Genomic DNA, 23590 nt, shown 5'->3' with positions numbered 1-23590 from the left:
AGAGATTTTGGAAAGGGTCCAGAGGAGGGCGACTAAGATGATCAGGGGGCTGGAGCACCTCCCCTATGAGGACAGGCTGAGGGAGTTGGGCTTGTTCAGCCTGGAGAAGAGAAGGCTGCAGGGTGACCTCAGTGCAGCCTATCAATACCTGAAGGGAACCTACACCCAGGAGGGGAGTAAACTCTTCAGAAGGGCTGACAACAGCAGGACTAGGGGAAATGGATCCAAGTTGAAGGAGGGAAGATTTAGGTTGGATGTTAGGGGGAAGTTCTTCACAAGGAGAGTGGTTAGGCCCTGGAACGGGCTGCCCAGGGAGGTTGTGGATGCCCCGTCCTTGGACGTGTTCAAGGCCAGGTTGGACGGGGTCCTGGGCAACCTGATCTGAATGTGTACGTTTGGTGGTCCTGCTAGGCAGGGGGGTTGGAACTACATGATCCTTGAGGTCCCTTCCAACCCGGGTGATTCTGTGATCTGTGATTCTGTGAATGAAGTAGGATGAGAACAGACACTTGGAGGCACACTTCCAATTCTTCGGGGTATGTAAAATTATCTTTACCATTTTTGTACTTCCCTCTTTTCTTTCTGGGTGATGCATATTACAGATAGAGTGGGCAGTGCTGCTGGTAATTACCATCTCTTGGCAGTTCCTGTTACAAGATCTTGCTTTTGGCTGCTCACAAGTTAGTTCAGTGTTACTCATCCAGGCTGAAATGTCTTCTGCCAAGGGCTGGCCTCGAGCTGATTCTTCTCCCTCCATTTTCTTTTAGAAGGAGGGAAAGGGAGGGCAGTTTCTGTAAAAATGGTTCTGTGGTTTCCAGGGCAAGATTAGGCAACCCTTTGTTTGAGCAAGAGCTTGAAAATTGGCGAAAGTCAAGGAGGTCACCCTGATGCCAGAAGACATAGCCAAGTTATAAATGTGTTTTTAAAAAGCCTCAGCTCACGTACTTCAGCAAGGACTTGTCAGATTGGCAGAGAGGCTTGAAGAGGGCTGTGCCAGCGCAGGGCATGTTCATCCCATGCTAGCATCCAGCCCTGGCAGGGCTGTCCCCAGCAGCCACCAGCCTGGAGCTGAGTCCCCCCAGAAATTTGGCTGCTGCTGTGCTGGGGGATGGAGGCTAAAGGGCTCCTGTGGCTGGGAGGAGGGGAACAGAGCTAGGTTACCAAGGTATAAAGGTGCTTGCTTGTAATCTAGTGAGATCAAAACTGTGATGAAATACAAGGGCTGCTCTGAAAGTAGTACTTCCTATGTTATTATGTTGGCCCACAACATCAACGGCAGGTGGTGGTGGTATAGCAATAGAGATTGAACCTTCCCACCAGTATTCTGTTACATTTTGTTGCTGTGTGACAAATGGCAGCAGAAGGGCAGTCTGACAAATGGCATGTACATGGAAGTGTGTACAAAGCAAAGATGTGGAAACGAATTCCTCTGTGTGGAAAAAATGGCACCCACTGACATTCATCAGCACTTGCTGAACAGTTATGGAGACCAAACAGTGGATGTCAGCACAGTGAAAGCTCGACTGCATGGGCAGCATTTTCTTAGCAATGGCCCTGTCATAGCAGCTGTGAAGCAGTGGTCGTGTCCAGTGGTGCAGATTTTTACAAGTGTGGTATGCAGGCTCTCACTCATTGCTGGCACAAATGCAAAGACAGTGGTAGTGACCGTGTTTAAAAATAGTGCTTCCCCCTGATGGAGCACCACAACTTGGGATCAGGACAGACTTCTCTGTTATCTCCCATGCAATTTGTCTGCTCACACTGCAGTGGAGATGAGAAGGACGTGGCGGGCAGTTGGACTGTCTGTTCTCCCTTCCTTGCTGCCTGGTGTGGAAAGCAGAGCAGCTGTTGGCAGTCTGGACTGCACAGGGATGAGGAAGGCCCTAATATCTCACGTTGCTACTCATTCTGATGAAAAAGAAGGAAGAATCCAGAGAAAGGCAAAAAGCAATGGCAATCATTTCCCATATGTCCTTATGAGCTTTCACTTCACCCAGTCAACTAAGTCAACACTCAGTCTACCACCACAGCAGATCCTCACCCCGATATTTGCAGTCCAGCTCCTGTACCATATGGTACCATATATCCCAGCATCCTCCCAGTTTCTCCACCCCAGTGACAGCACCCTGAAACCCTCCTAGCTCTTGTATTAAACCTGTCATTGATCAGCCTTTACACAGTTCACCTCCCCGTGCTCCAGTCATCCCCACCTTTCCAATAACCCTGCTCACCTTATGAGTTATCTGTCTCACCCCAGTGACTTTCCAGCAGTCACTCTGTCATGCATGCTGCCGCCCACATCGCCAAGATCTAGGTCCCAGTATTATCCTGACACCCTTGTCCCTTGTCTGTTGTGCTCAGGGATGATCTGTATTGTCTTTCAAGACAGCATGGACAGTCTCCAAGGAATCAGTCTGCATGGCCAGCCAGCCATGGGTGACTTAACTCAGAGGGCTCCTGGTTGGACAGTGTCATCAGCACACAACTGTGCAGTACCATCTGGGGGCATAATCTTGGCCTCAAAGTATGGTGAAGAAGTCAGTGTGTTTCATGGTTAGGCATAGGAATGCCATGTTGGTAAGCAATATTGAAAAAGAAAGAATAAGGGTAAGTTTCAGGTTCAATTTTTCCACAATTTCCTTCCTTATTCCTAGAAAATGTTGTTCTCAGCCTAGTGTTACTTAAAATACATGTGCAACATCTTTTGTTAAAGTCAGTGTATTCCAGCTTGATCTGCTTGATCTGAGTGGTTTGAAAATTCTCAAGATGTGAGCACAGATGAGATGACGTGGAAAAATGCAGGCTGTGCTCATGCCTGGAAATCTCCCGGCAGTTTTGTCCATCAGAAAATGATGGTGTAGGAATGTAAAGGCTCAAAGAAGAGCAGCAAAGTGGAGGAGGACCAATTATGAGGAGAGGATACTTAAGCAAGCTACAGGTTTTTCATTTCAGAAATAGAGGACTAAGAAGAAAGTGCAAATAGAAATTAAAAATAAATAAATAAAGTAAAAGTAAATAGTAGTAGGAAGAAAATGAACAGGAAGCAAACACCCTCTCTTCTGACTCAAAAAGCATGACATCAGATGAAATGGACAGGGACATGAGAGGCAATGGCTATTTGCACAGTGTGCAATTAGGCCCAGTGCTCTGCAACTCTTCACCACATGAGGCAGCCAACACTGACATGTTTGCTACGTGCCAGGAAAGCATCCAAAACTTCTACGCCTTCCCTCCAGAGCATGGTTCCTGATAACACTGCTGCATTCTGCACTTCTAACACCGTGCCCATCCTGTGCTGCTGGCGATGGGTTCCCACATCACAGAGCTCCGCTCCAGGAGTGCAGCTGTCCCCTGGGACACTGGGAGGGGTTGCTCAAAAATGCCTTGAATTAAATATAAAACAGAATTTAGAAACCAAAACAGAGTTTACTAAACTGGCACAGACAAGTAGATCTAAATAAGATTTCCAGTTCTCAAAGTTTTACCGTAGTGTGAAACTCTAATAATGATTTTCATTGTGCAGTGACACAAGGAAACCTGAAATACTATTATCTTTCAAAAATTAATTTATTCTCCATGTCTTTGACATAGTATGATTTGTTGCTCATTCAGTTTTCAGTACGCTCCTGTAAGGAGAATGATTTGTAGCCACATTTATTTGAAGGCTGCATGACAGTGACTAAACATAAATACCTCATAAGAGGAGGCAGTGCGGGATTGCCTGGCAACTTTCAATCTCTCAATCCCATGACTGATAACTTGGCAATCTTAACACGGCTCTTTGTGTAGAGCAATTTCTAAACCAAATAGTGTAATACAAACCAAACATACCAAACCTGAGATAAGGCTTTCATTGCCTACGTGTTATTTTTCAATTCCATACAAGTCCTCAGTGCTGTTAAAGTGCCAAAGTTTCAGTCAATATGACTTTCATACTGAAGAATCTTCTTTGCTTAGTTTAGAATGGAGCTGTCACATCTCTGCTAGCAACAGGCCTGATGGTTTTCTTGAAGATATCAAAAACTATTAAAACTTCTTGAGAACCTGAAAATTTCTGCTGGGAAATAATACTGTTGAGGTGCCATGAGTCATTGCCAATTGGATAGAGTGAATTCTCAGCAAGTTTGCTGATGACACAAAGCTGGGAGGAGTGGCTGACACATCAGAAAGTTAAGCTACTATTCAGCGAGACCTGGGCAGGCTGCTGAGTTGGGTGGAGATGAACCTGATGAGGTTCAACAGGAGCAAATGTGGAGTCCTGCAGCTGGGGAGGAATAACCGCAGGCATCAGTGCAGTTTAGAGGAAGACCTGCTGGGGAGGAGCTCTGCAGGGAAGCACCTGGATGTCCTGGGGGACAACAGGTTGGCCATGAGCCAGCAGTGTGCCTTTGTGGGCAAGAAGGCCAAGGGCATCCTGGGGTGCATTAAAAAGAGCAGGTCAAGGGAGGTGATCTTCTCCCTCTGCTCTGCTCTGTTGAGGCAACATCTGGGGTACTGTGTCCAGTGCTGGACTCCTCAGTTTAAGAAAGACAGGGATCTCCTAGAAAGAGTCCAGCAGAGGGCCACAAAGATGATAAGGAGCCTGGAGCATCTCTCTTATGAAGAAAGGCTGGGAGACTTGGGTCTGTTCACTGTAGAGAAGAGAAGGCTGAGAGGAGATCTTATCAATGCTTATAAATATCTACAGGCAGGAACCAAGGAGGATGGAGCCAGACTCTTTTTGGTGGCATCCAGTCACAGTACAAGGGGCAGTGGGCACAAACTGGAGCACGGAAAGTTCTGTGTTAACATGAGAAGGAAATTTGAGGGTGACAGCACTGGGACAAGCTGCCCAGAGATGTTGTGGAGTCCTTCTCCAGAGATATTCAAAAGCTGCCTGGGTGCTTCCCTGTGTAACCTACTTTAGCAAACCTGCTTTAGCAGGAGCTAGCCCACACAAGAACATCACCTACAAGCCAAAGCTCCACAAGGCTCCTCAGCACACATCTCCATCAGCACCAACCATGGCAGCTTTTCATGACATCTCGGACCCAACTCATTGAAATGGAGGGATATTGCTCCTTAATATGCATCATCTGCTTTGTGAGGTGCTCTGATGCTTCCAAATGTCACAAAAAGTGACACAAACGTTAATGCTGATTAAAATTTCCACAACTGAAAAAAAAAAGCGAAAGGAACCACATCAGATTTGTAAATATCCACCATAAAATAAAGAAAAATAGCTTAGGATGCTAGAAGCATTCCAAAGTAAACACAGTCTAAAAATAATAAAGCGAAAGCTAAATTTAACAGAAATCAGATATATGAAGGTCCAGAAAATAATAATCTAAAAAAATTTCTTTGCTTTGACTCTTCCAAAAGTTATTTCAGGATCATAAACAAAACTCAGATTTATACTGAGCTGGGAGTTTTGGGATGAATTACCCATATATATTCTTCTGCTTGAAGTTATGACCTTTAGACATTTAACCCTGGGCATTCATGAGGCAGTCACTTAAAATGGACACTTCCAACTGACTTACAGCTAGATGTTTTTTCTAGGAGGAAAACAATTGAGGAGAAAGGACATTCTTCAATTTAAGATACAGTCAGTTCAAAAGCTGAGCCCTGCTGCACATAAGAGAATTTTGGTTACAGAATAACCAAATATTCATTTTGGAATAGTGAAATTTAAAAACAAAGCTTAGAAATGTATGCTGCCCTCATATATACTTTCCCCTTGGTAAAACTAAGGCTCAAGCACACATTCAAGTCAATGTAATCATTGATGAGGATCTCTTCTGGCTTTCAAAACATCAGCAAGAGGACACTCAGGCCACTCAGGCTGTTCGTTCTGGGCCTGTGCTGATGTATGGCCTTCTCAAAATTAATTTGTGTGGTTGCTGCCAATATCTGAAAAGCACCAAGGTTTTGAATTGCTGTCAGAGTCATCTCATTCAGCTAGGGGCCCATGATTTTCTGGATGCATCAGCTATTCTGCTGCTATGTTTGATACATTTCCTTTTTCTTCTGTATGTGGGCAGCTGATGTGAACTCCATCTGCTTCAAAATTAGGCATTATGGTGTTGTTTGTTTTTTTTTTTCCTGGGAGACAATTTTTATCCAACCCATTACTGTCCACATAGGTGGGATGAGGGCTTTGCTTGGTGGGTGGAGGGGGAAGACTTGTTTAGATAGGACTGTCTGCATCCACTTCAAACCCTTTGCTTGGGAAAAAGCACCAGAATTAGGCCAGAAGAAAATAAGTAAGGGAACTGCCAAAAAGTTCACGAAACAAAACAAAACATTCCCCCTACTCCAGTTTGTAGGCTGCTCCATTTATTCTGAATGAGAAGAAAAGATGAAATCCTGTTTTTTTTCCTGCTCCGCAGTGAATGACAGACAATCCCAGCCGGTTATACAGCAAATTTCCACTCCCTTCATCAATGCTGACACTCTTCCTGCCTCTCCCCCAGATACCCATAAATGTAAATGCCACAGACTGACCAAGTCAGCTCCCAGCACCCGCTCTTACAGCCCTGTTCTGCCCTTGGCCTCATTTCAGAAGTGCTGGTGTTGCAGACCCGTCCCACCGGTAGGCCTTCACCAGAGGGTTCTCCAGTCCACCCAGGCTGAGCCTCCTGGTGCTCAGCTCCAAGCTGAGCGGGTTTCTGAAACACTGCAGTGCTCTTCAGCAGAAACAGCACTGCCAGAGGAGCCCTTCTCAGAGGCAGTTCTGTCGCCGGGGCTCAGGGAGTGACTCCCATCAGAACATGGGATTCCAGACCTGCACAGGATCTTCCATCCACATGGGATCCTGAGCACATGTCTGGCATGGATTCTGGGGATGAGCTGCTGGTGGGTGAGGAGATCATAGGATCATGGAATGGCTTGGGTTGGAAAGGACCTCAGTGAACATCTAGTTCCAGCTCCCCTGCTATGGGTAGGGTTCCCAGCCACTAAATCAAATCAGCTACTAGATCAAACAGCCCAGGGCCCCATCCAACCTAGCCTTGAGAACCTCTGGGGATGGGGCACCCACAGCTTCTCTGGGCAGCCTGTGTCACTGCCTCACCACCTTCTCTGTGAAAAAAATTCCCTGACATCCTCAATCATCCCTCTTTTATTTTAAAGCCATTCCTATTTTGTCCTATCGCTATCTGACCATGTAAAAAGTTGTTTTCCTTCTTGTTTATAAGCTCCCTATAGTTACTGGAAGGCCACAATGAGGTCTCCCCAGAGACTTCTCGTCTTCAAGCTGAACAAGCCCAGCTCCCTCAGCCTGTCTCTGTAGGAGTGCTCCATTCCTCTGAGGTCCCAACTTCTGTCCCACGTGGGTCTCTGCAGTGGGGAGGGCTGTGCTGGTAAGCTGCAGTATGCCTCACATGCTGGCAGCAGGACAGAGGGCTCAGAGCAGACTGGCATTGCAGCATTCGCATTACTTTCCAGTTTTTCCCAGATCTTACGAGCCAGAAATGGAATTTGTATTGTGATGTGAAGGTGAAAAACATGGGCAGGTTCATCACGCAAAACCAAGTCCATTTTGTTGGAGGTCGTGTACTTGGCTCTGTGGTTTGCTTGAGGCTGGAAGCAGTGCTTAGAAGGCCTCACCATGGCTCTCCATTGCAGTGTGCAGAGCTCCCAGTCTCTCTGACATTGCAGCAGACAAGTGTCATTTGTGTGTTTAGGATCAGAGCAATCCGCTCAACGGCAAATCCCTCGGCTGGCTACGACAGCAGGGCAGCTCCAGCAGGATCTGCTGGGAGGCTGTTCTGCTGACCAGCTTCAGCTGCTGTTATGTTATTTAAAGCCAAGAGCAAGGAGTAACGTTAAGGTAATAAATGTAAGTGAATTACTGTTGTAAATTGCTTGGAAAAAATCCCACAAAATGGAAGAATCCCCTTTAGAGGATATATATCTTACTGCTTCCTCAGCTATGCTTCAATACAAGCACCATTTTTTTGAGACAGAAAAATAAAACAGGAACTAAAACAAAAGCTGTGTTATTAATTTGCAATTGTTACACACCAGTGGTTGTCAGAAAGGTTGCTCATTTAACTATACTCATTTTCACTAGCCAAGCTCTGTAAGGATGCACTCAATTCAGTTTTCTTTTAGTTTCGACTGTAGTCATGCCCTGATGATTGAACTAAACCAGGGAATGGGAATTACATGTACTTCTGACACCTGACCATCACACCCTGCACCAAGGAATCACTGCAAAGGTATCTTAATGATTTCTTATAAGTGATGACTGCACAATACTTACTGAATCAAGCAACTCACCTGTCAGCAAATGTATTGTGAGGTAGCTTTACAAGATTAGTAAAATCATGGGAAATAACAGATTAATGACTGCATTTTCATTGATATAATTGCATTGGGCATGCTGCATGCTTAGTTGCACCTTTTCAACAGTGTTTTCAGTCGTGGGACTGACTACAGATTTCTGTTTCCCTTGTCTCACTGGACAGAATTGTATCAGAGGTTTATGCTGAGCAGCAAGCACAACCAACATCCCAGAGAGGATGTCCCAGGGACAGTACTTCATGTTATCATTCATTTCTACAGCTGTGATTTGTCTTAGCTGCATTTTGCTCTTGTTTCTTCATAGAAAAACATCCACTGTATGTAAAGCAGTACAGAGTCAAGGCGTCAGTTGGCCCAAAACGAGAGATGTCTGGCTTAGAAGACTTTTCTGGCATGCCAGGATTTCGTGACAGACCCGCGTGCTGCCAACCATACAAAGGTGACACCACGGAGAAGTTAGGCTCCAAAAGCAGGCCCTTGAAATATCTCAGCAGAATAGCAGGCCAGGCACACCTGGGCTCCAGTGAGCCCTCTCCAGGTCAGGTTTTTGCACATTCAGGAATCAATCATAAAATCACAGAATTGTTTGAGTTGGAAGGGACACTTAAGGGCCATCTGGTCCAACTGCTCTGCCATGAACAGGGACACCTACAGCTCTGTCAGGTGCTCAGAGCTCCATCCAGCCTAACCTGGAGTGTCTCCAGTGACTGGGCATCCACCACCTCTCTGGGCAACCCGTGCCAGTGCTTCACCACCCTTATCATAAAAACTTCTTCCTTATATCCAACCTAATTCTCCCCTGTTCTAGTTTGGAACCATTTCCCCTTGTCCTACCTTAACCCTACAGTTTTGGTTTTTTTTGTTTGCTTTGTGGATGCCTTTTAGGAATGACTTGTCAGCTTTCAAGAGGAAAAAACGTGAACTGGTTTGATAAAGTAGGTCATCACAGCAACAAATGAGCTGTACCCATTTCACAAGCGGGACATATGAAGAGAAGAGGTTTGGTGAACTCCTGTGCTTCATCAGAGTTCAGAGCTGTGCTCCTGTGGGACACCCCCACCCCTCCTCTCATGAATGACCACTAACTGGGCAGAAGTACAAAATCTCTGGTGTCACTTTTTGCTTTTCTGCACCAACTAAAAGTGCTTGATTATAAAACACGAGTATATCTTTACTCTCTTATTTTCCATATATAAAAAAAACACAAGAGAATCTGTGCATTCTATAGATCAGGCTCCTTGATTGCTGGCACCAGGTGTGGGTTGGGTATAACACAGTTAACGACTCAAAGGATAGGATGTCGGCTTTGCGCAAGACGGAAGCACACGTGTGCTGGCGAGCTCTCTCCTCTCTTGACTCAAACACTACTTGAAGGGAACAAAGCGTTCTCATCTCTCTATCCAAAAATAGAAAAGGGAGAGACAATGCTTCTTCAAGTATTTGCCGAAATGATAAGGGAGACCAACAGAAACCACTCCCAGCTGCTCAGCTCGAGTTTCAGCTCATCCGAACGCTGCCTCTCCTGCTCCAATGCTGACGCTGCTCACCCCACACATCCCGTCCCTTCATCGCAGGGGAGAGAGGAGCAGCAACAGAATCTTTGAGGAAATTTGAGAGAAAATTGAGAGGAAAATTTGAGGAAGAATTGAGAGAGGGCTCATGAAGGAAACGACAATCTCTTTGACGGTGCGCTTATGCTGGCATGCCCCAGCTTGAAACCTCGCCCGCTCACATGTTGTTTGCTGCACGCTCAGTTCACTGAAGTACATCTTCAGGGTGAGGCTGTCTCCTGAAAGCTCCAAGATCTATCGCTTCCTGTCTCCCTCATCAGCTGTGCAGGAGGGTATATTTAGAAACAAAAGGGAGCGCGGCAGCTCTGGCAAAGGGGGTTGCACAGATCCAAATCTGCTTTGGAAAAGTCAGGACAAGTCGTGTGTGTCCCAGGTCGGCCCATACTGCGGACTCAGAGCACAGCAGTAAATTACTTGCGTGCATTTTGCAGCTTTTGTCCCGAGAGGGCCTGAAGTGCTTTCCCTGACAGCAGCAGCTGTCGCGCACCCACGCGTGAAGCAGCGCCCGCGGGGGCACACAGCAGCCATGTGGGCACGGTGCTGCGGGGCCCTCCAGCCAAACCAGGTGGGCACGTGCCTTACTTTGTCAGCTGGGAATGCAGCCCGGCACACAGGATATGAAATAGGCCCTGCTTGGCAAGGACTACAATATGTTACTTAAAGACCCTGAGCCGAAAACAGAGCATTTCATCTTAACTCCCTGGAATTGCTCCAGAGTCCCAAACAGGTTTATGTTCCAAAAATTGCCTTTCAAGTCTCTCAGGGCAGAACTGCAAGTGCCAGAAAGTCAACTACAAGAGAGAGACCTTCCTCGATGGGAAATTAAAAAGGAAAGAACAACAGAAGGGGAAAGTGTCTGGGGGGAACACACCCCTCCTTAAGGGAGCCAGATACCCATAATAAACGGTGCTGTGTCTGCAGGCCATCACTTTTACCACACGGCTCTGCACTGGGGAACGTGCCGAAGATCGTCCCATTAGAACAGACCACACACTTCTTGTGTTGGATTTTTTTCCCCTCTTACCCAGTTTGATGCTTTTGTTTTTGCCAAGATTGGTATCTGGGCTTAGCTTCAAGCTCAACAGTAGTTCCCTTAGAGCTGCAGCCAAAAATACATCTTTCCACAGAGGCTGGAGAACTTTCAGGATGATTTTTCTTCTCTGCAGGAGGTTTTTCTCCTACTAAGTGGGAGCTGTGCTCAATCTATTGTTTCTTGGCCATGCTTGGACTCTGCTCGCTGTCAGTTCAGGGGAATCGAACACATGCAGCGCGTTCGGCCAGAAGACAGATAACACTAACATGCCCTTTACCACAGTGGAGATATTTCATCCAGTTTATTAAAGCAGCCAAGCCTAATTACAGCATGTAAGTGTTTCCAACAGAAGAGAAGAATCATAGAACACAAAATCATAGAGCGGTTAGAAAGGACATTTAAGGATCACCCAGCTCCAACCCCCTGCCATGGGCTGGTTGCCCCCACCAGCTCAGCTGCCCAGGGCCCATCCAGCCTGGCCTCGAGCACCTCCAGGGATGGGGCACCACAGCTCTCTGTGCAGCTGTGCCAGGGGCCTCACTGCCCTCTGAGTGAAGAATTTCCTCCTAACGTCTAACCTAAACCTCTCCTCTTTTAGTTTAAAACCATTCCCCCTATCCTATCACTCCCACTCTATGTAAAATTCAGTCCTCCTCCTGCTTGTAAGCTCTCTTCAAGTACTGGAAAGCCTCAACCCCGGAGCCTTCTCCAAGCTAAATAAGTCCAACTGCTCTAAACTTTCTTCGTAGGAGAGGTGCTACAGCCTTCTGAGAATCTTTGTGGCCCTCCTCTGGACCCATTCCAACAGCTCTGCATCCCTTCTGTGCACTCAGTTTGCCTACTGTGGTATATAAAAATCCTCTCACTGTTCTGGTAGCAGGCTGGATCCTAAGAAAGCCTAGCATGCAGTCCAAAGGGCTGACTCAAGATGTAAGGCCAAGGCTTGCAAAGCACACTGGGCCAGCTTCAAGTACCTGGGCACCAGCTTGGCACCTGATATATCACTGCTGCTGTTCTACGAAAGGATGTGTAGGCACAAGGGCTGTGGCACAGAAATGGTTATACTTGAGCAGGAAATAAATCCACATGTTAATACATTTTAAAACAGCCTGTGCCCACCCATGGAGGCAGCTTACATCCTCAAAACAAAAGAAACTTCAGCAACTGTCATGGGATTTGGGTGACGGAGAAACAATTCAACAAAACAGCTTAATCTCTATTTAAAAAGAATAACCCAAGCAAGTAGCGCAGCATGCTCTGCATATCAGTGCGTTGTGGCTCTCAGTTACATCAGGCACCCACTGGGGCCTCAGTCTCTGTCAGGAGCAAACATCTCACTCCATAACGCTCCAAGTCTCTTTGCTTTGCTTTCCTGTGCATGCATACATATGACCCTGCAGTTCCAGAATGTGCTTACACAAAGATGCTTGGACCATGTGTGAAGCCGGAAGGTAGACTTCAAGGTAGACAAATCTCACCTGAAGCCAACTTCCCTTATGTCCTAGAATAAAAACAACAGATGTGCTTTCAGAGGAGAGGGAATTGAGCAGCTGGACAGAGTGGCTGACACACCAGAAAGCTGGGCTACCATTCAACAAGACCTGAACAGGCTGGAGAATTGGGCAGAGAGGAACCTGATGAGGTTTAAAAAGAACAAGAGTAGAGTCTTGCACCCAGGGAGGAATAACTTCATGCGTAATTACAGGTTAGGGGATGACTGGCAGGAGAGGAGCCCTGTGGAGAAGGACCAATAACAGGTTGTCCATGAGCCAGCAGTGTGCCACTGTGACCAAGATGGCCAGTGGCATCCTGGGGTACATTAAAAAAAGCATGGCCAGCAGGTCAAGGGAGGTGGTCCTCCCCCTCTGCCCTGCCCTGGCGAGGCCACATTTAGACTACTGTGTCCAGTTCTGGACTCAGTTTAAGAAAGATAGGGATCTCTTTGAGAACTTCTGTACAAACATGCCAAAGAACTTCTTTACAGTAAGGGTGACAGAGCACTGGGACAGGCTGCCAAGAGAGGTGGCAGAGTCTCCTTCTATGGAGACATTCAAGACCCAGCTGGTTGCCTACCTATGCGACCTGTGTAGGGAACCTGTTTTAGCAGGGGGTTGGACTCCATGATCCCTTCTAACCCCCACAATTCTGTGAACTTGGCTTCTCCTACCCCAGTCCCCTTTTATTTCTTTTCAGGGGGTCCATAATTCCCCAGGATTTAAATTTATGTACATACATGTTTCTCCAGAGGCAGCACAGCTGATCAGTGTCTGCATTCCTCTTCTCTCATTATTCATTTTGGTGTTAATTGCAACTGAAATGCTTCCACCTTGAACCTGAAGGTTTGAAAATAAGCAATGATCATACAGACTGGAACAGGCTGCCCAGGGGGGTTGTGGAGTCTCCTTCTCTGGAGATACTCAAGTCTCGTCTGGATGCCTACCTGTGTGACCTGCTGTAGGGAACCTGCTTCGGCAGGGGGGTTGGTCTCGATGATCTCTGGAGGTCCCTTCCAACCCCTACAATTCTGTGATTCTGTGATTCTGTGATTGCTCTTATTGCTTTTTTCCTTATGAGCCTGAACCAAGCATCATGATGCACGTAAAGACCTGAGTTGTATTCAGGCACAAAATTAATGTACATGTATATGTGTGCATGGAAATAAACACTGAGAACTGCGGTTTGACATAGGATCATAGAATGGTTTGGGTTGGAAGGGATCTTACAGACCACACAGTTCCCAGTTCCTGCCTTGGGCTGGAGCTCAGGCTCAGGCTGCCCAGGGCCCATCCAACCTGTCCTTGAACACCTGCAGAGATGGGGCATCACAGCTCTCTGGGAAGCTGTGCCAGGGCCTCACTGCCCTCTGAGTAATGAATTTCTTCCTAACATCTAACCTAAATCTCCTCTCTTTTAGTTTAAAGCCATTTTCCCTTGTTGCATCCGTACTATACACCCTGGTGAAATTCTCTGCCACTGCCTTTCCTATAGCCTTCTTTAAGTACTAGAAGGCTGTAATAATGTCTACCTGAAACCTCTTCTTGCCAGGAAAAACAAGCACAACTCTTTCAGCCTTTCTTCATAGGAGGTGCTCCAGCCCTCTGAGCACCTTCATGATCCTTCTCTGGATCTGCTCCAACAGCTCTGCATTCTCCTGTACTGAGGGCCCCAGGCCTGGACACAGTGGTCCAAATGGTGCCTGATGAGGACAGAGCAGAGAGGGACAATTCACTGAGTGCAGCAGAGGGACACGTAGTAACCATTACCTCCCAGCAGTGTATTTGTGGGATTAAGAAATGCCCTGCTAAGGGCTGAGCAGAGCCCACTTCATGTAAGGCAGCACACCTGGCAGTGCATCTCAGAGCACATCTTCATCCTCGCCTCACCATCACCACTGCGGTCACTTCAATAGCGTGGCCATCTGTTATAAGTTAATGACATTAAAAGTAAAATGCAAGCAAATGTGCAGGCAGCTCATTGGGACAAGCCCTGCAGATGTCTTCACTTCATTAGAGGCGAGGCGCTCCTACAGCAGCTGCAGCACAGCAGCACGGGGCTGCTGCCCTCACCAGACTTCACTCATTGCTTTGTTTTCATGGTGAGCATAAAGCAAAACGCACGTCACAACAGCAAGCTTTGTCTGCACTGAGACTGGCTGTAATGAGCCCAAGCCTGACTGCCATCATGGATTTCTGTGTAAATGCAGCTTATTTCCCAAGCCTGGGCTAGCATACAGATGAGAGGAACTTGAGTATCGGTGTTGGTGTTTGGCTGATGGGTTTTCCTGCATTCTTGTTACTAAGCTGCAAAGAGAAATCTTTGGGTTTTGGCACTTCTTAAATTCTGCAACTCAGAGGAACCTATATTCATACAGAGCCTTCCAAATGTGATCCACTATGTGTCCTCAGGACTGAATGGATGCCTGCAGGTCAAAATCCTTCTGCCTGAGTAGGAATGCAGAGAATGCTGAGAGGAACGATCTCTCCTCTTGCTATTTTGAATGGGAACCAGGTACATATCTCAGCGTCCAACAATAAATGTTTTTAGGGGAGACTCTGGGGTATTTATCACTGAGAGGTCAGCTTTTCCTGAACACTGGAACAGGTTGCCCAGAGGAGTTGTGAACACCCCATTCCTGGAAGCATTCAAGGCCAGGCTGGATGTGGCTCTGGGCAGCCTGGTCTGGTGATTGGCAACCCTGCACTTAGCAGGGGGGTTGAAACTAGATGATCATCGTGGTCCTTTTCAATCCAGGCCACTCTATGATTCTATGATTACTTCGACACTCAAAAGGGTAAGACCGTGAAATGCCACTAACAGCAACCTTTAACAGCAGTCACATGGCAAAAAGCAAAAAGGAGCGAAGGAATGTGCAGTTTACAATCGCCCAAGCCTCCGCTCCAGTGGCAGCAGCACTTCACCACGACCACTGCTGTCACCTCTGCAGACAGCCAGCTCACACCACACAGCACTGCCTGCCTGCAGGCCCTGCGCAGCTGCGGAGCGCTGCTGGGAGCCATGGCTCTGCCCCAGGGGCACCGCACTGTCACCAGCCCTACGGCCGTTTGGATCACAGAAACACCAAGGTTGGGAAAGACCTACAAGGTCACCCAGTCCAACATCCACCCATCACCAATAGTTCTCACTACACCATGTTCCTCACACAAAATCCAAACTTTCCTTGAACACCTCCAGGGTCGGTGACTCCACCACCTCCCTGGGCAGCCCATTCCACTGCCTGACCACTCTTTCAGAGAAGTAGTATTTCCTAACATCCAGCCTGAATCTCCCCTGGTGCAGCCTGAAGCCATTCCCTCTGGTCCTATCACAGTTACACGAGAGAAGAGGCCGACCCCCAGCTCACTGCAACCTCCCTTCAGGTAGTTACAGAGAGCAATGAGGTCTCCCCTGAGCCTCCTCTTCTCCAGGCTGAACATTCCCAGCTCCTTCAGCCGCTCCCCATAAGCCCTGTGCCCCAGACCCCTCACCAGCTTTGTTGCCCTTCTTTGAACCCGCTCCAGGGCCTCAATGTCTTTCTTGCAGTGAGGGGCCCAAAACTGGGCACAGTACTGCAGGTGTGGCCTCACCAGAGCTGGGTCACAGTTTAAGAATGCAGTTCTGGGATGCTGCTGTACACCCACTAACTGTGGAGAATTAAAGCCCTGAATTACAGCAGGACCACTCAACGGCCTGCACATCCCTCTTCAGTAGTGGCTGATGGGGAGGAAAGGATTGCGGTGCCTGGGGAAGCCTGGCAGAGCTCTCCTGTCAGTCTGCATTACACCGCAGGTGTCAAGTGGGATGGATGCTTGTGGAGCTGTGGAGAGGAGGAGCCCCAGGAGAGCACACCTGGCACCCAGCGATCCTCCTGGCCAGAGCCCACAGGTGTTACATCAGAGCGTGCAGGTGGGAAGGAAGTGTGATTAAAAGGCACTAATAAGTGGTTTGGAAAGAACAGGCGTAGAAAAAGGAGAAAGGGCATTTCAGGTGGGACAGAATATCCCATTTTTAATATATTTTGTTGTTGTATGATACTGGGGGGAAAAAAACCCTACTCTTAACCATTCATGCTTTTTCTTTCTTTCTTTTTTAATGGCTTAATCAAAAGGTCAGGCAGCTGCATTGCCCCAAAAATATTAACTGGATCTTCACTGGTAACAAGGTATTGTGATGTGTGTGAGCAGCCCCATCCCCACACAGAGCACCAACCGTCAGCCTCAGTTGTGGCCTTCACTGCTAGGACGCCTTCATTATAGAGAAGCGTGCCAGGAAAAGGAGAAGCTCTTGCCTTTCCCACAGGGAGCTTTGTGAGATGTCCGGGTGTTTGTATCCTTATTCAACACGCTTCCTCAACTTATTTTTTCTTTAGATGCAAACTCCCTCACTTGTTTTAAGAGACACAGAGTATGGGATGTGGTACATTGGCACACGGTTCTACTCTAAAGACTGGATTTCTCAGGTATTGGTTCTCCCATTTAATGTCAGCTAGGATTCTCCTTACAGACGTCGTCCTACATTGTTACATCTCTGCTCAGAGGGTGCAGCACCATTAGCACTACGTTGTGATGGCAAGGGGCAAGCAGCAGAGCTCTCCTTTGCTACAGGAGAACAGACTACGGATATGGACACTGCAAACAGAGTGGATGTGCCCACTTTACCTCAGAATGAACCTCCCAAACAGGAGGAGCTAGAAGGATTATAGCTTGATCTTAATTATTTTGTTAATGACCCTGGATGGAAAGTACTTTTTTTTCTCCTTGATAACTAGCACATTAGCATGAAGACTCAAATCTTCCTTGGAGACATACTATTTCTGGCTTAGTAAAACCAATACTTCTTATTTTTAAACTGTTGAAAATATATCAGCAGGAATTCCCAAGTGAGCCCAGAACACCTGGACCAGATATCCTGCCCTGCTGTAATGAAGCATATTTAGGGCTGCCTCAGAAGGTCCCTCTGCTGCAGTACGTCACCACCTTATAAACAGGAGATAGTAATAGCACCAAATAAGATCGGGGCCTTGCCACACCCTGGCACTGAATTTGTGCTTCCAGGAGTGAGGTAGAATAGGTTAGGTTTTAATTTAAAGGATCTGAGTGAGGCTCGTGAGTAAAAGACACTGACAGAATCACTGAGGTCAGGCCCCTTATCATGGAATCATAGAATGGCCTGGGTTGAGAAGGCCCACAATGATCATCCAGTTTCAATCCCCTGCTATGTGCAGGGTTGCCAACCACCAGACCAGGCTGCCCAGAGCCACATCCAGCCTGGCCTTGAATGCCTCCAGGGATGGGTCATCCACAGCAACCTGTTCCAGTGTGTCACCACCCTCTGTGTGAAAAACTTCCTCCTTTATCTGAGCTAAAGCACAACAGCACTGAATTTGGCAGGGTTGAGGCATTTCAGAACTGAGCACCAATAACTCTGAAGCTGCTAAGATGCAAAAATACAACTTCAGTTATCAAGAATTACATAGCATTAAAAAAAAAAACAAAAAAAAAACCCTGAATTTCTGCTTTAGAGGTCAAAATTAGTGTATCCCATCAAAACTTTTTAATTTGCACACTTTCAAATTATGTCATTGCATGTTTCGTATTTCATAAGTCAAAGCTTGAGGAATGAAAATAGCGTGCCTTTATTGTGTCACAAGTCACTGCATAGCTTTGAGTGAACCTTGCAAACCCATCTGCAAGAAGTGGACGCGTGCTTACAGAAGGTGACGGATGTTCTGTCACCAGCTCTCACTATACTGCTTTGCACAGCTGCAGCACTGTTTTATACCAACTGCACAAGGTTCACTGGAGTCGCTTTCTCTTTCTCACTGCAAGAACACTGAGATGAATACTTTAATGCTAAGCCTTCACTGACTTCAGTAGGACTCCTCTGTCCCTTAGGTAAGCTTGCACACGATGCCTGCAGGACTGGAGTTTATGACTACAAGAGCTGTGACGAGGGGGACGAGAACAGAAACTAAGACAGGAATTCAACAGTTCAATGCATCTGTCTTGCTGGAGGAAATCAATGCCTTTACCTCCTACTGAACGTTACAAACAAACAAAGATGTTTAAGCACAAAGTATATATTTATACCAAATAAAACAACTGAAAAAGTATTACATAAAGAAAAATAATGTAACAGAATGTACTTAGGTACCTAACTTACAGTCATGCTCATATCTAAAAAGTAACAATGGTAACTAATATACGTAATTTTTGACAAGGGTGCATTTAAGAGTTCTCTAACATACAACATTCTAAATGTGTAGAGTATTTTTTTTTCCAAGATACAGAAAACAAATTATTTTACACAGGCACACCTGTTAATTTGAATTAAAAAAAAAAAAAAAACAACAAAAAAACATGCTCGTAAGTGAAAAGGTCACTTTAGTACTAATTTACCAGATGTGTGAAAGCTATGTAGTGTTAATCACGTTGAAACTGTCTCTTCTCCTTTTGCATTGGTGAGCGCCAACACTGAATGGTACAATATTTGATCCACGTGGTTTACTGACACTGCAACCTGTTTCCAAGCAGTCGCCCTGCCCAGGTGTTGAACAGCACAGCACGGTGCAGCCCCATCCATCTGCATGTAGTGTATTCTGCCTAAAAGCTATTACAATTATTACAGTGATTTGTTTCAATATATACATCAGTATAAAATACTACCCCAAAACACTTTTGCATTTCAAACACTTTAACCACTTCATCAAACAATGCGTTTGCAGAATAAAAAAAATAAACCCAATTAGTGTTGATTGCCAACAGTACAGCATGTCTGTGGTACGTTTCCTAGTAAATGAGAACGGAAATGTTTGAAAATCAATGAAAATAAGAATCACAAAACAGAATTAGTGTTAGAACAGTTCAAGGATTCCCAGTCTGTCAGTATCTAGCCCGAACAGTGCTACCCAAACACAGTATAAGCCATTTAGTGTTTTCACAATGAGAAAAAAACACTCAAAATTAAAGCTGCGACAAACACACAAAAGCAAGGAAAGAACATCTGTTCTGTACACGTCCGCGTGGCACCAAGGCATGGCGTGCTGGGAGGCTGCACCCAGTGCACGGTGTGCTGTGATACCTGGATACAACTGTGGAAGACAACTGAAATGGAAACAGTTCTGTTTCCTTGCTGTTGTGGTTTCACGTTATACCATTCAAGTTATAACAGCTTCATGTAATTTGTTCTCCTGAAGGGAAGAAGAGAGAAAAGTTCATAAGGAAATTTAAAAAATGCTACTAAAATCCATAAGTTGGACACAATACACTGCTTTAGGAGCTACCGTGTCATTGCACAATACAGAAGCGGCCTATCAACCGCTGAACTACTGGTGTAGTACAACATGTTGGCCACTGTGTTTTGAAAACTGGGATTTTAAAACCTGCCAGCATTCCTTAACAAGGCAGAAACAAATCTGCGGGTTTCAAATACTACCATCCTTATGTAAAGTAGTAAATGTGCATCTCGAGTGGCAAAATTCAAATCTCTGCCTCTGCTGCTTCAGTTCTTAAAATGAGACTTTTATCAGTCTTTGTTCTTTTATATTATCCTGAAGCACGTTTATTTCTGAAGTATAAAAATGACAGTGATCATATGGGTCATTTGTTTTGCTGATCCATTCCTAACATGGAAAGGTAACCAGTTTCTTTAACAACAAAATAAAAAGCCATTAAAATCTCCCTCTGGGAGAAGTCCCCGTTAGCTGGGATTTTTCTGAAAACCGGGTTTCATGCTTACAGCATCTTTACAGTCATGTTAAACACCCTTGAAAATAAAGGCTTATGTTGAGAATAGCAATGGGCCCTTAGTTGCAGAGGTGCTAACTGCTGACTCGACTTTTAATTAGAAAAAAAACAACCAAAACCCCAGAAAATGTCATAGCTTATACTGAAAGTTTGATTCATGCTCATTTTGTTCATTTAAAAATACTCTTTGGAAACTGTCAACTCCTGCAGACAACTTAGTGATACATCTTTTCCTGTTAAAATAAAGATAACTCATATTCACCTCTATCCCATGCTAAGCTCTACTGCTAATATACACTTCATTACTTGCTCACGTCACCATCTAACACATATCTTTACAGACTTCTACATTGTGCCCAGGGCTTATTTTTCACCAAACGGAATTTGATAACTATTACACTTCAGAGTTTTTACTGAGGATTCTTGTTTTTTTTGGTGTTCTAGCCTTTTCATTGCAACTTACAGTGATATTCATAGTTCAGACCATTTTCCCACGCTCACTCAGGAGAAAATTTTCAGCAAGTTTTTTCCCATCAAAGAATCTAAACTCATTCAGATACAAAACTGAAAACCAGAAGAGAGGTTGGACGCATCAGTCACTGTAAAATTGTTTCTGCTACTTTAAGATGCATTTCAGAATGGTAAATAGCACACTTAGCTTCTAATTCAGTATCTTGCAAAGAAACATGAAAAATAAGCCACTGGTCATGGATTCTAAGGATTACATTCAAAGCTAGCCTTTAAAAAAAATAGAAAAGTCGCAGGCAAAACGCACTGTTTTATGTACTCACTAGCTTATTGCGCTACAATAGCCATGGTTTGGGTATAAAAAAAGCAGACAATTCAGATTTAAATAAGACTATGTGAAATCAGAAAAAAACCTTAGATTTCACTATTTAAAAAAAGAACACCTAAAATTACTTCCCATCCTATAGCTACAGTTAAATCAACTAACAAAAATAATCAAACTATTTTTGACAAACAAGAGTTAGGCTAGAATAAGTGGCAACAATCAAAGTTCATATATGTTTCTATGTAAAATGACTCATGATTTACTATAACATAAAATATGAACAAAAGCACTTTGTGGCTAATGAAGGAGCTACTAGTGGAAACACTTAATGCCAGTTTTCAGCCCTCCTTTAAGTCATATCTCCAAATCAGTATTGACTTCATTTGACCAGATACATCATTTTTGGCTTGTCACCCAGTATGTCACGTTTTACCACTTTCCACAGGCAGCAGGAGACAACTAGCTGAGCAAACTACAAGCAGTGACATGCAGAAATTTACTCTCACATCTGAGTACTTAGATAAAAATGATATGCAAGCGCACACTAGGACAAAAGGAATGGCATTCGTCATTCAAATAGGCTCATCATTCCCTCCCCCACCCCCCAACAGTAGTTGCAACAGCAATAGAAAAAGGTCAAGAAGATGTCTGTTCTTCAGAGTCAACTGTGGAAAAAAGTCAGCAATATATAACAGCAGCGATGGACAAGGAAGAGCAAAATGAAAGAATCTTGCTGAATATTTGTTCATTTACTTTTTCTGAACACAAGCCAAAGTGTGCCACACTGACTTGTTCTGAACTTCAGATACAGATGTCCTATTCTCCTTAGATCCTTCACAGATTTAGAATTCAGTCTCCCTGAGGCCCCTATAACCAAGTAAGAAAACTCTCTTTATCTAGCTTGGTGGCTGCCAAGACAGATTCCATGTCATTTAGGATGTCAGAGCTCAAAGCCTCTTGCAGACTTGGCATCAGTTCTTCTCCTTCTATATTCATCCCATCTCCTTCCAGTGTCCCAAGGTCCACATTTGTCCCTGGAATGGCTTCAAGGTAGTCTGGGAATCGGTTCTGATGGGACGGTATGTTACTTTGGCTGATACTGTCACCTAGTTGTAACAAAAAGGAAGATGGATGTTCAATTTACTGGAAGTACCAAACCCACAATTTATCATAACTGGTTAAAGGTTAATCCTGGATCTCTTGCATCACTCGAGCACTGATTCATAGAAATCCATCGCAAAAACTGAAGATGACTTGGCTGCACACAGATGTACAAAGAAGTTGCCTTTGTTTCAAACTTTGCATGTCTTAACCTGAATCTCTACAGATCTTTGATGTCTTTTAGCATGTTTTAATTTTTATGCTTAAAAGACAATACTGAGTCAAATATAATTAGGTGCAACATTAGCAATAACGAATAAGACACAGTTTTTAGCTCAGAACAAGCTATTTCTTAAGAAAGCAAATCGGTATCCAAATTCCATGTAACTGCAGGAATGATCCCAATAAAATTTACTACAAGGATGTTTTTCACAAATTTTCACAAACAGCTCTGCGATAGAAACAGAAGGAGGTAGAATAACTATAAAGAAAACATTGGAGCTTTTCAGAGCGCTGTTTTCACTGCAAAGCGGCTGAGCATTTGACACCAGCATAACTGAAAAGGATGTATTAATGAGAACAAACCTGTATCCATCTCATCAACACTGTTCAGGAAGTCATCTGGGGTTCTGGGTACACTGTAGCTGCTCATGCTAAGTCCGCTATCTGTGCTTTCATCTCTGGAGTGATATGTTCCACTGTAACAGAAAAAATGCAACAAAAATGAGGGTAGAGCAGAGAACTTAAAATACTCAGACACTTTGTTAGAAACAGTGCAGGGGTTTTGATAGCATGGCTGCCACAAGAAATGCTCCATTCTAATTAAAAGCTGAAGCCTGTGTGAGACAGCTGGTTTTTATTTTATGCTGACCTTTCTCAAGTAAGACCATATTATTGAGATTCAATTTGACTCAGTAAGAATGTACCTAAGCAGCTTTAAGAAACTGCCTATCAATGTTCCACACCGTTTTAATTTTTCACACCCACCCACAGCTAAAAACCATCAGAAGCATATCACAGTCCTTAACCATTACAAAGTTTAATAATGGTGTACATTTCACACTTCAGTAAGGATTAAGAACATTCTGACCACTAACGTCCCCTTGTTTAATCAGCCACCGAAGTGCATTTTTAGGTCAGCGCAGTTATAAATAGGAGCTACAGTTGGAACTCCTTTAGCAATTCTTCAGTTGCTTCCCGCTGTTGCATTACTACCAGTTCAGTCGTACATGTCATGGCAAGAGGGCCCTGATATAAATCAAATACTGTACAGAAGCCATTCTGTAAACAAATCCTGTTCAGAACGATCTTGCTGACAGAACAGTTAGCAAGATGGCACAGGGCCTCACATATATTAGTTTTCTCATTGCCATCTTACTACCAGTGGAGCAAGCAAGACCAAGGGACTGCAATGGAGATTTGGGATGGGAGTGGGAAGAACAGGCCAATCAGATGAGCTACAGTCAGCTGGGGGGGGATCCAATTTTCAGCTGACTTTCTTGTAAGTCGCATAAACTATTTCTTTGAAAGTAGAACAATAGGAAAAGTTATATACAACAGT

General features: G+C 45.0%; 1 protein-coding gene across 8 annotated transcripts in view; it reads right to left on the bottom strand.

The window, feature by feature from the left end:
• Positions 1-18001: 18001 nt before the first annotated feature.
• The window catches only part of YAP1 (Yes1 associated transcriptional regulator), an 83702-nt gene continuing 78113 nt past the window's right edge, over positions 18002-23590 (bottom strand). For all 8 annotated transcript variants that reach the window (XM_052670924.1, XM_052670926.1, XM_052670925.1 and 5 more), the window contains 2 exons: positions 22615-22727; positions 18002-22034 (listed from right to left, as the gene is read on the bottom strand). In XM_052670924.1, coding sequence (XP_052526884.1) covers positions 21796-22034; positions 22615-22727 — 352 coding nt within the window. In that variant the 3' untranslated portion in view covers positions 18002-21795. The remainder of the gene's footprint in view (positions 22035-22614; positions 22728-23590) is intronic.

Source organism: Tympanuchus pallidicinctus, unplaced genomic scaffold (genome assembly GCF_026119805.1).
Source record: "Tympanuchus pallidicinctus isolate F22 unplaced genomic scaffold, pur_lepc_1.0 scaffold11, whole genome shotgun sequence".
NCBI classification, from domain to species: Eukaryota; Metazoa; Chordata; class Aves; order Galliformes; family Phasianidae; genus Tympanuchus; species Tympanuchus pallidicinctus.
This window is presented reverse-complemented; position numbering and strand designations above follow the sequence as displayed.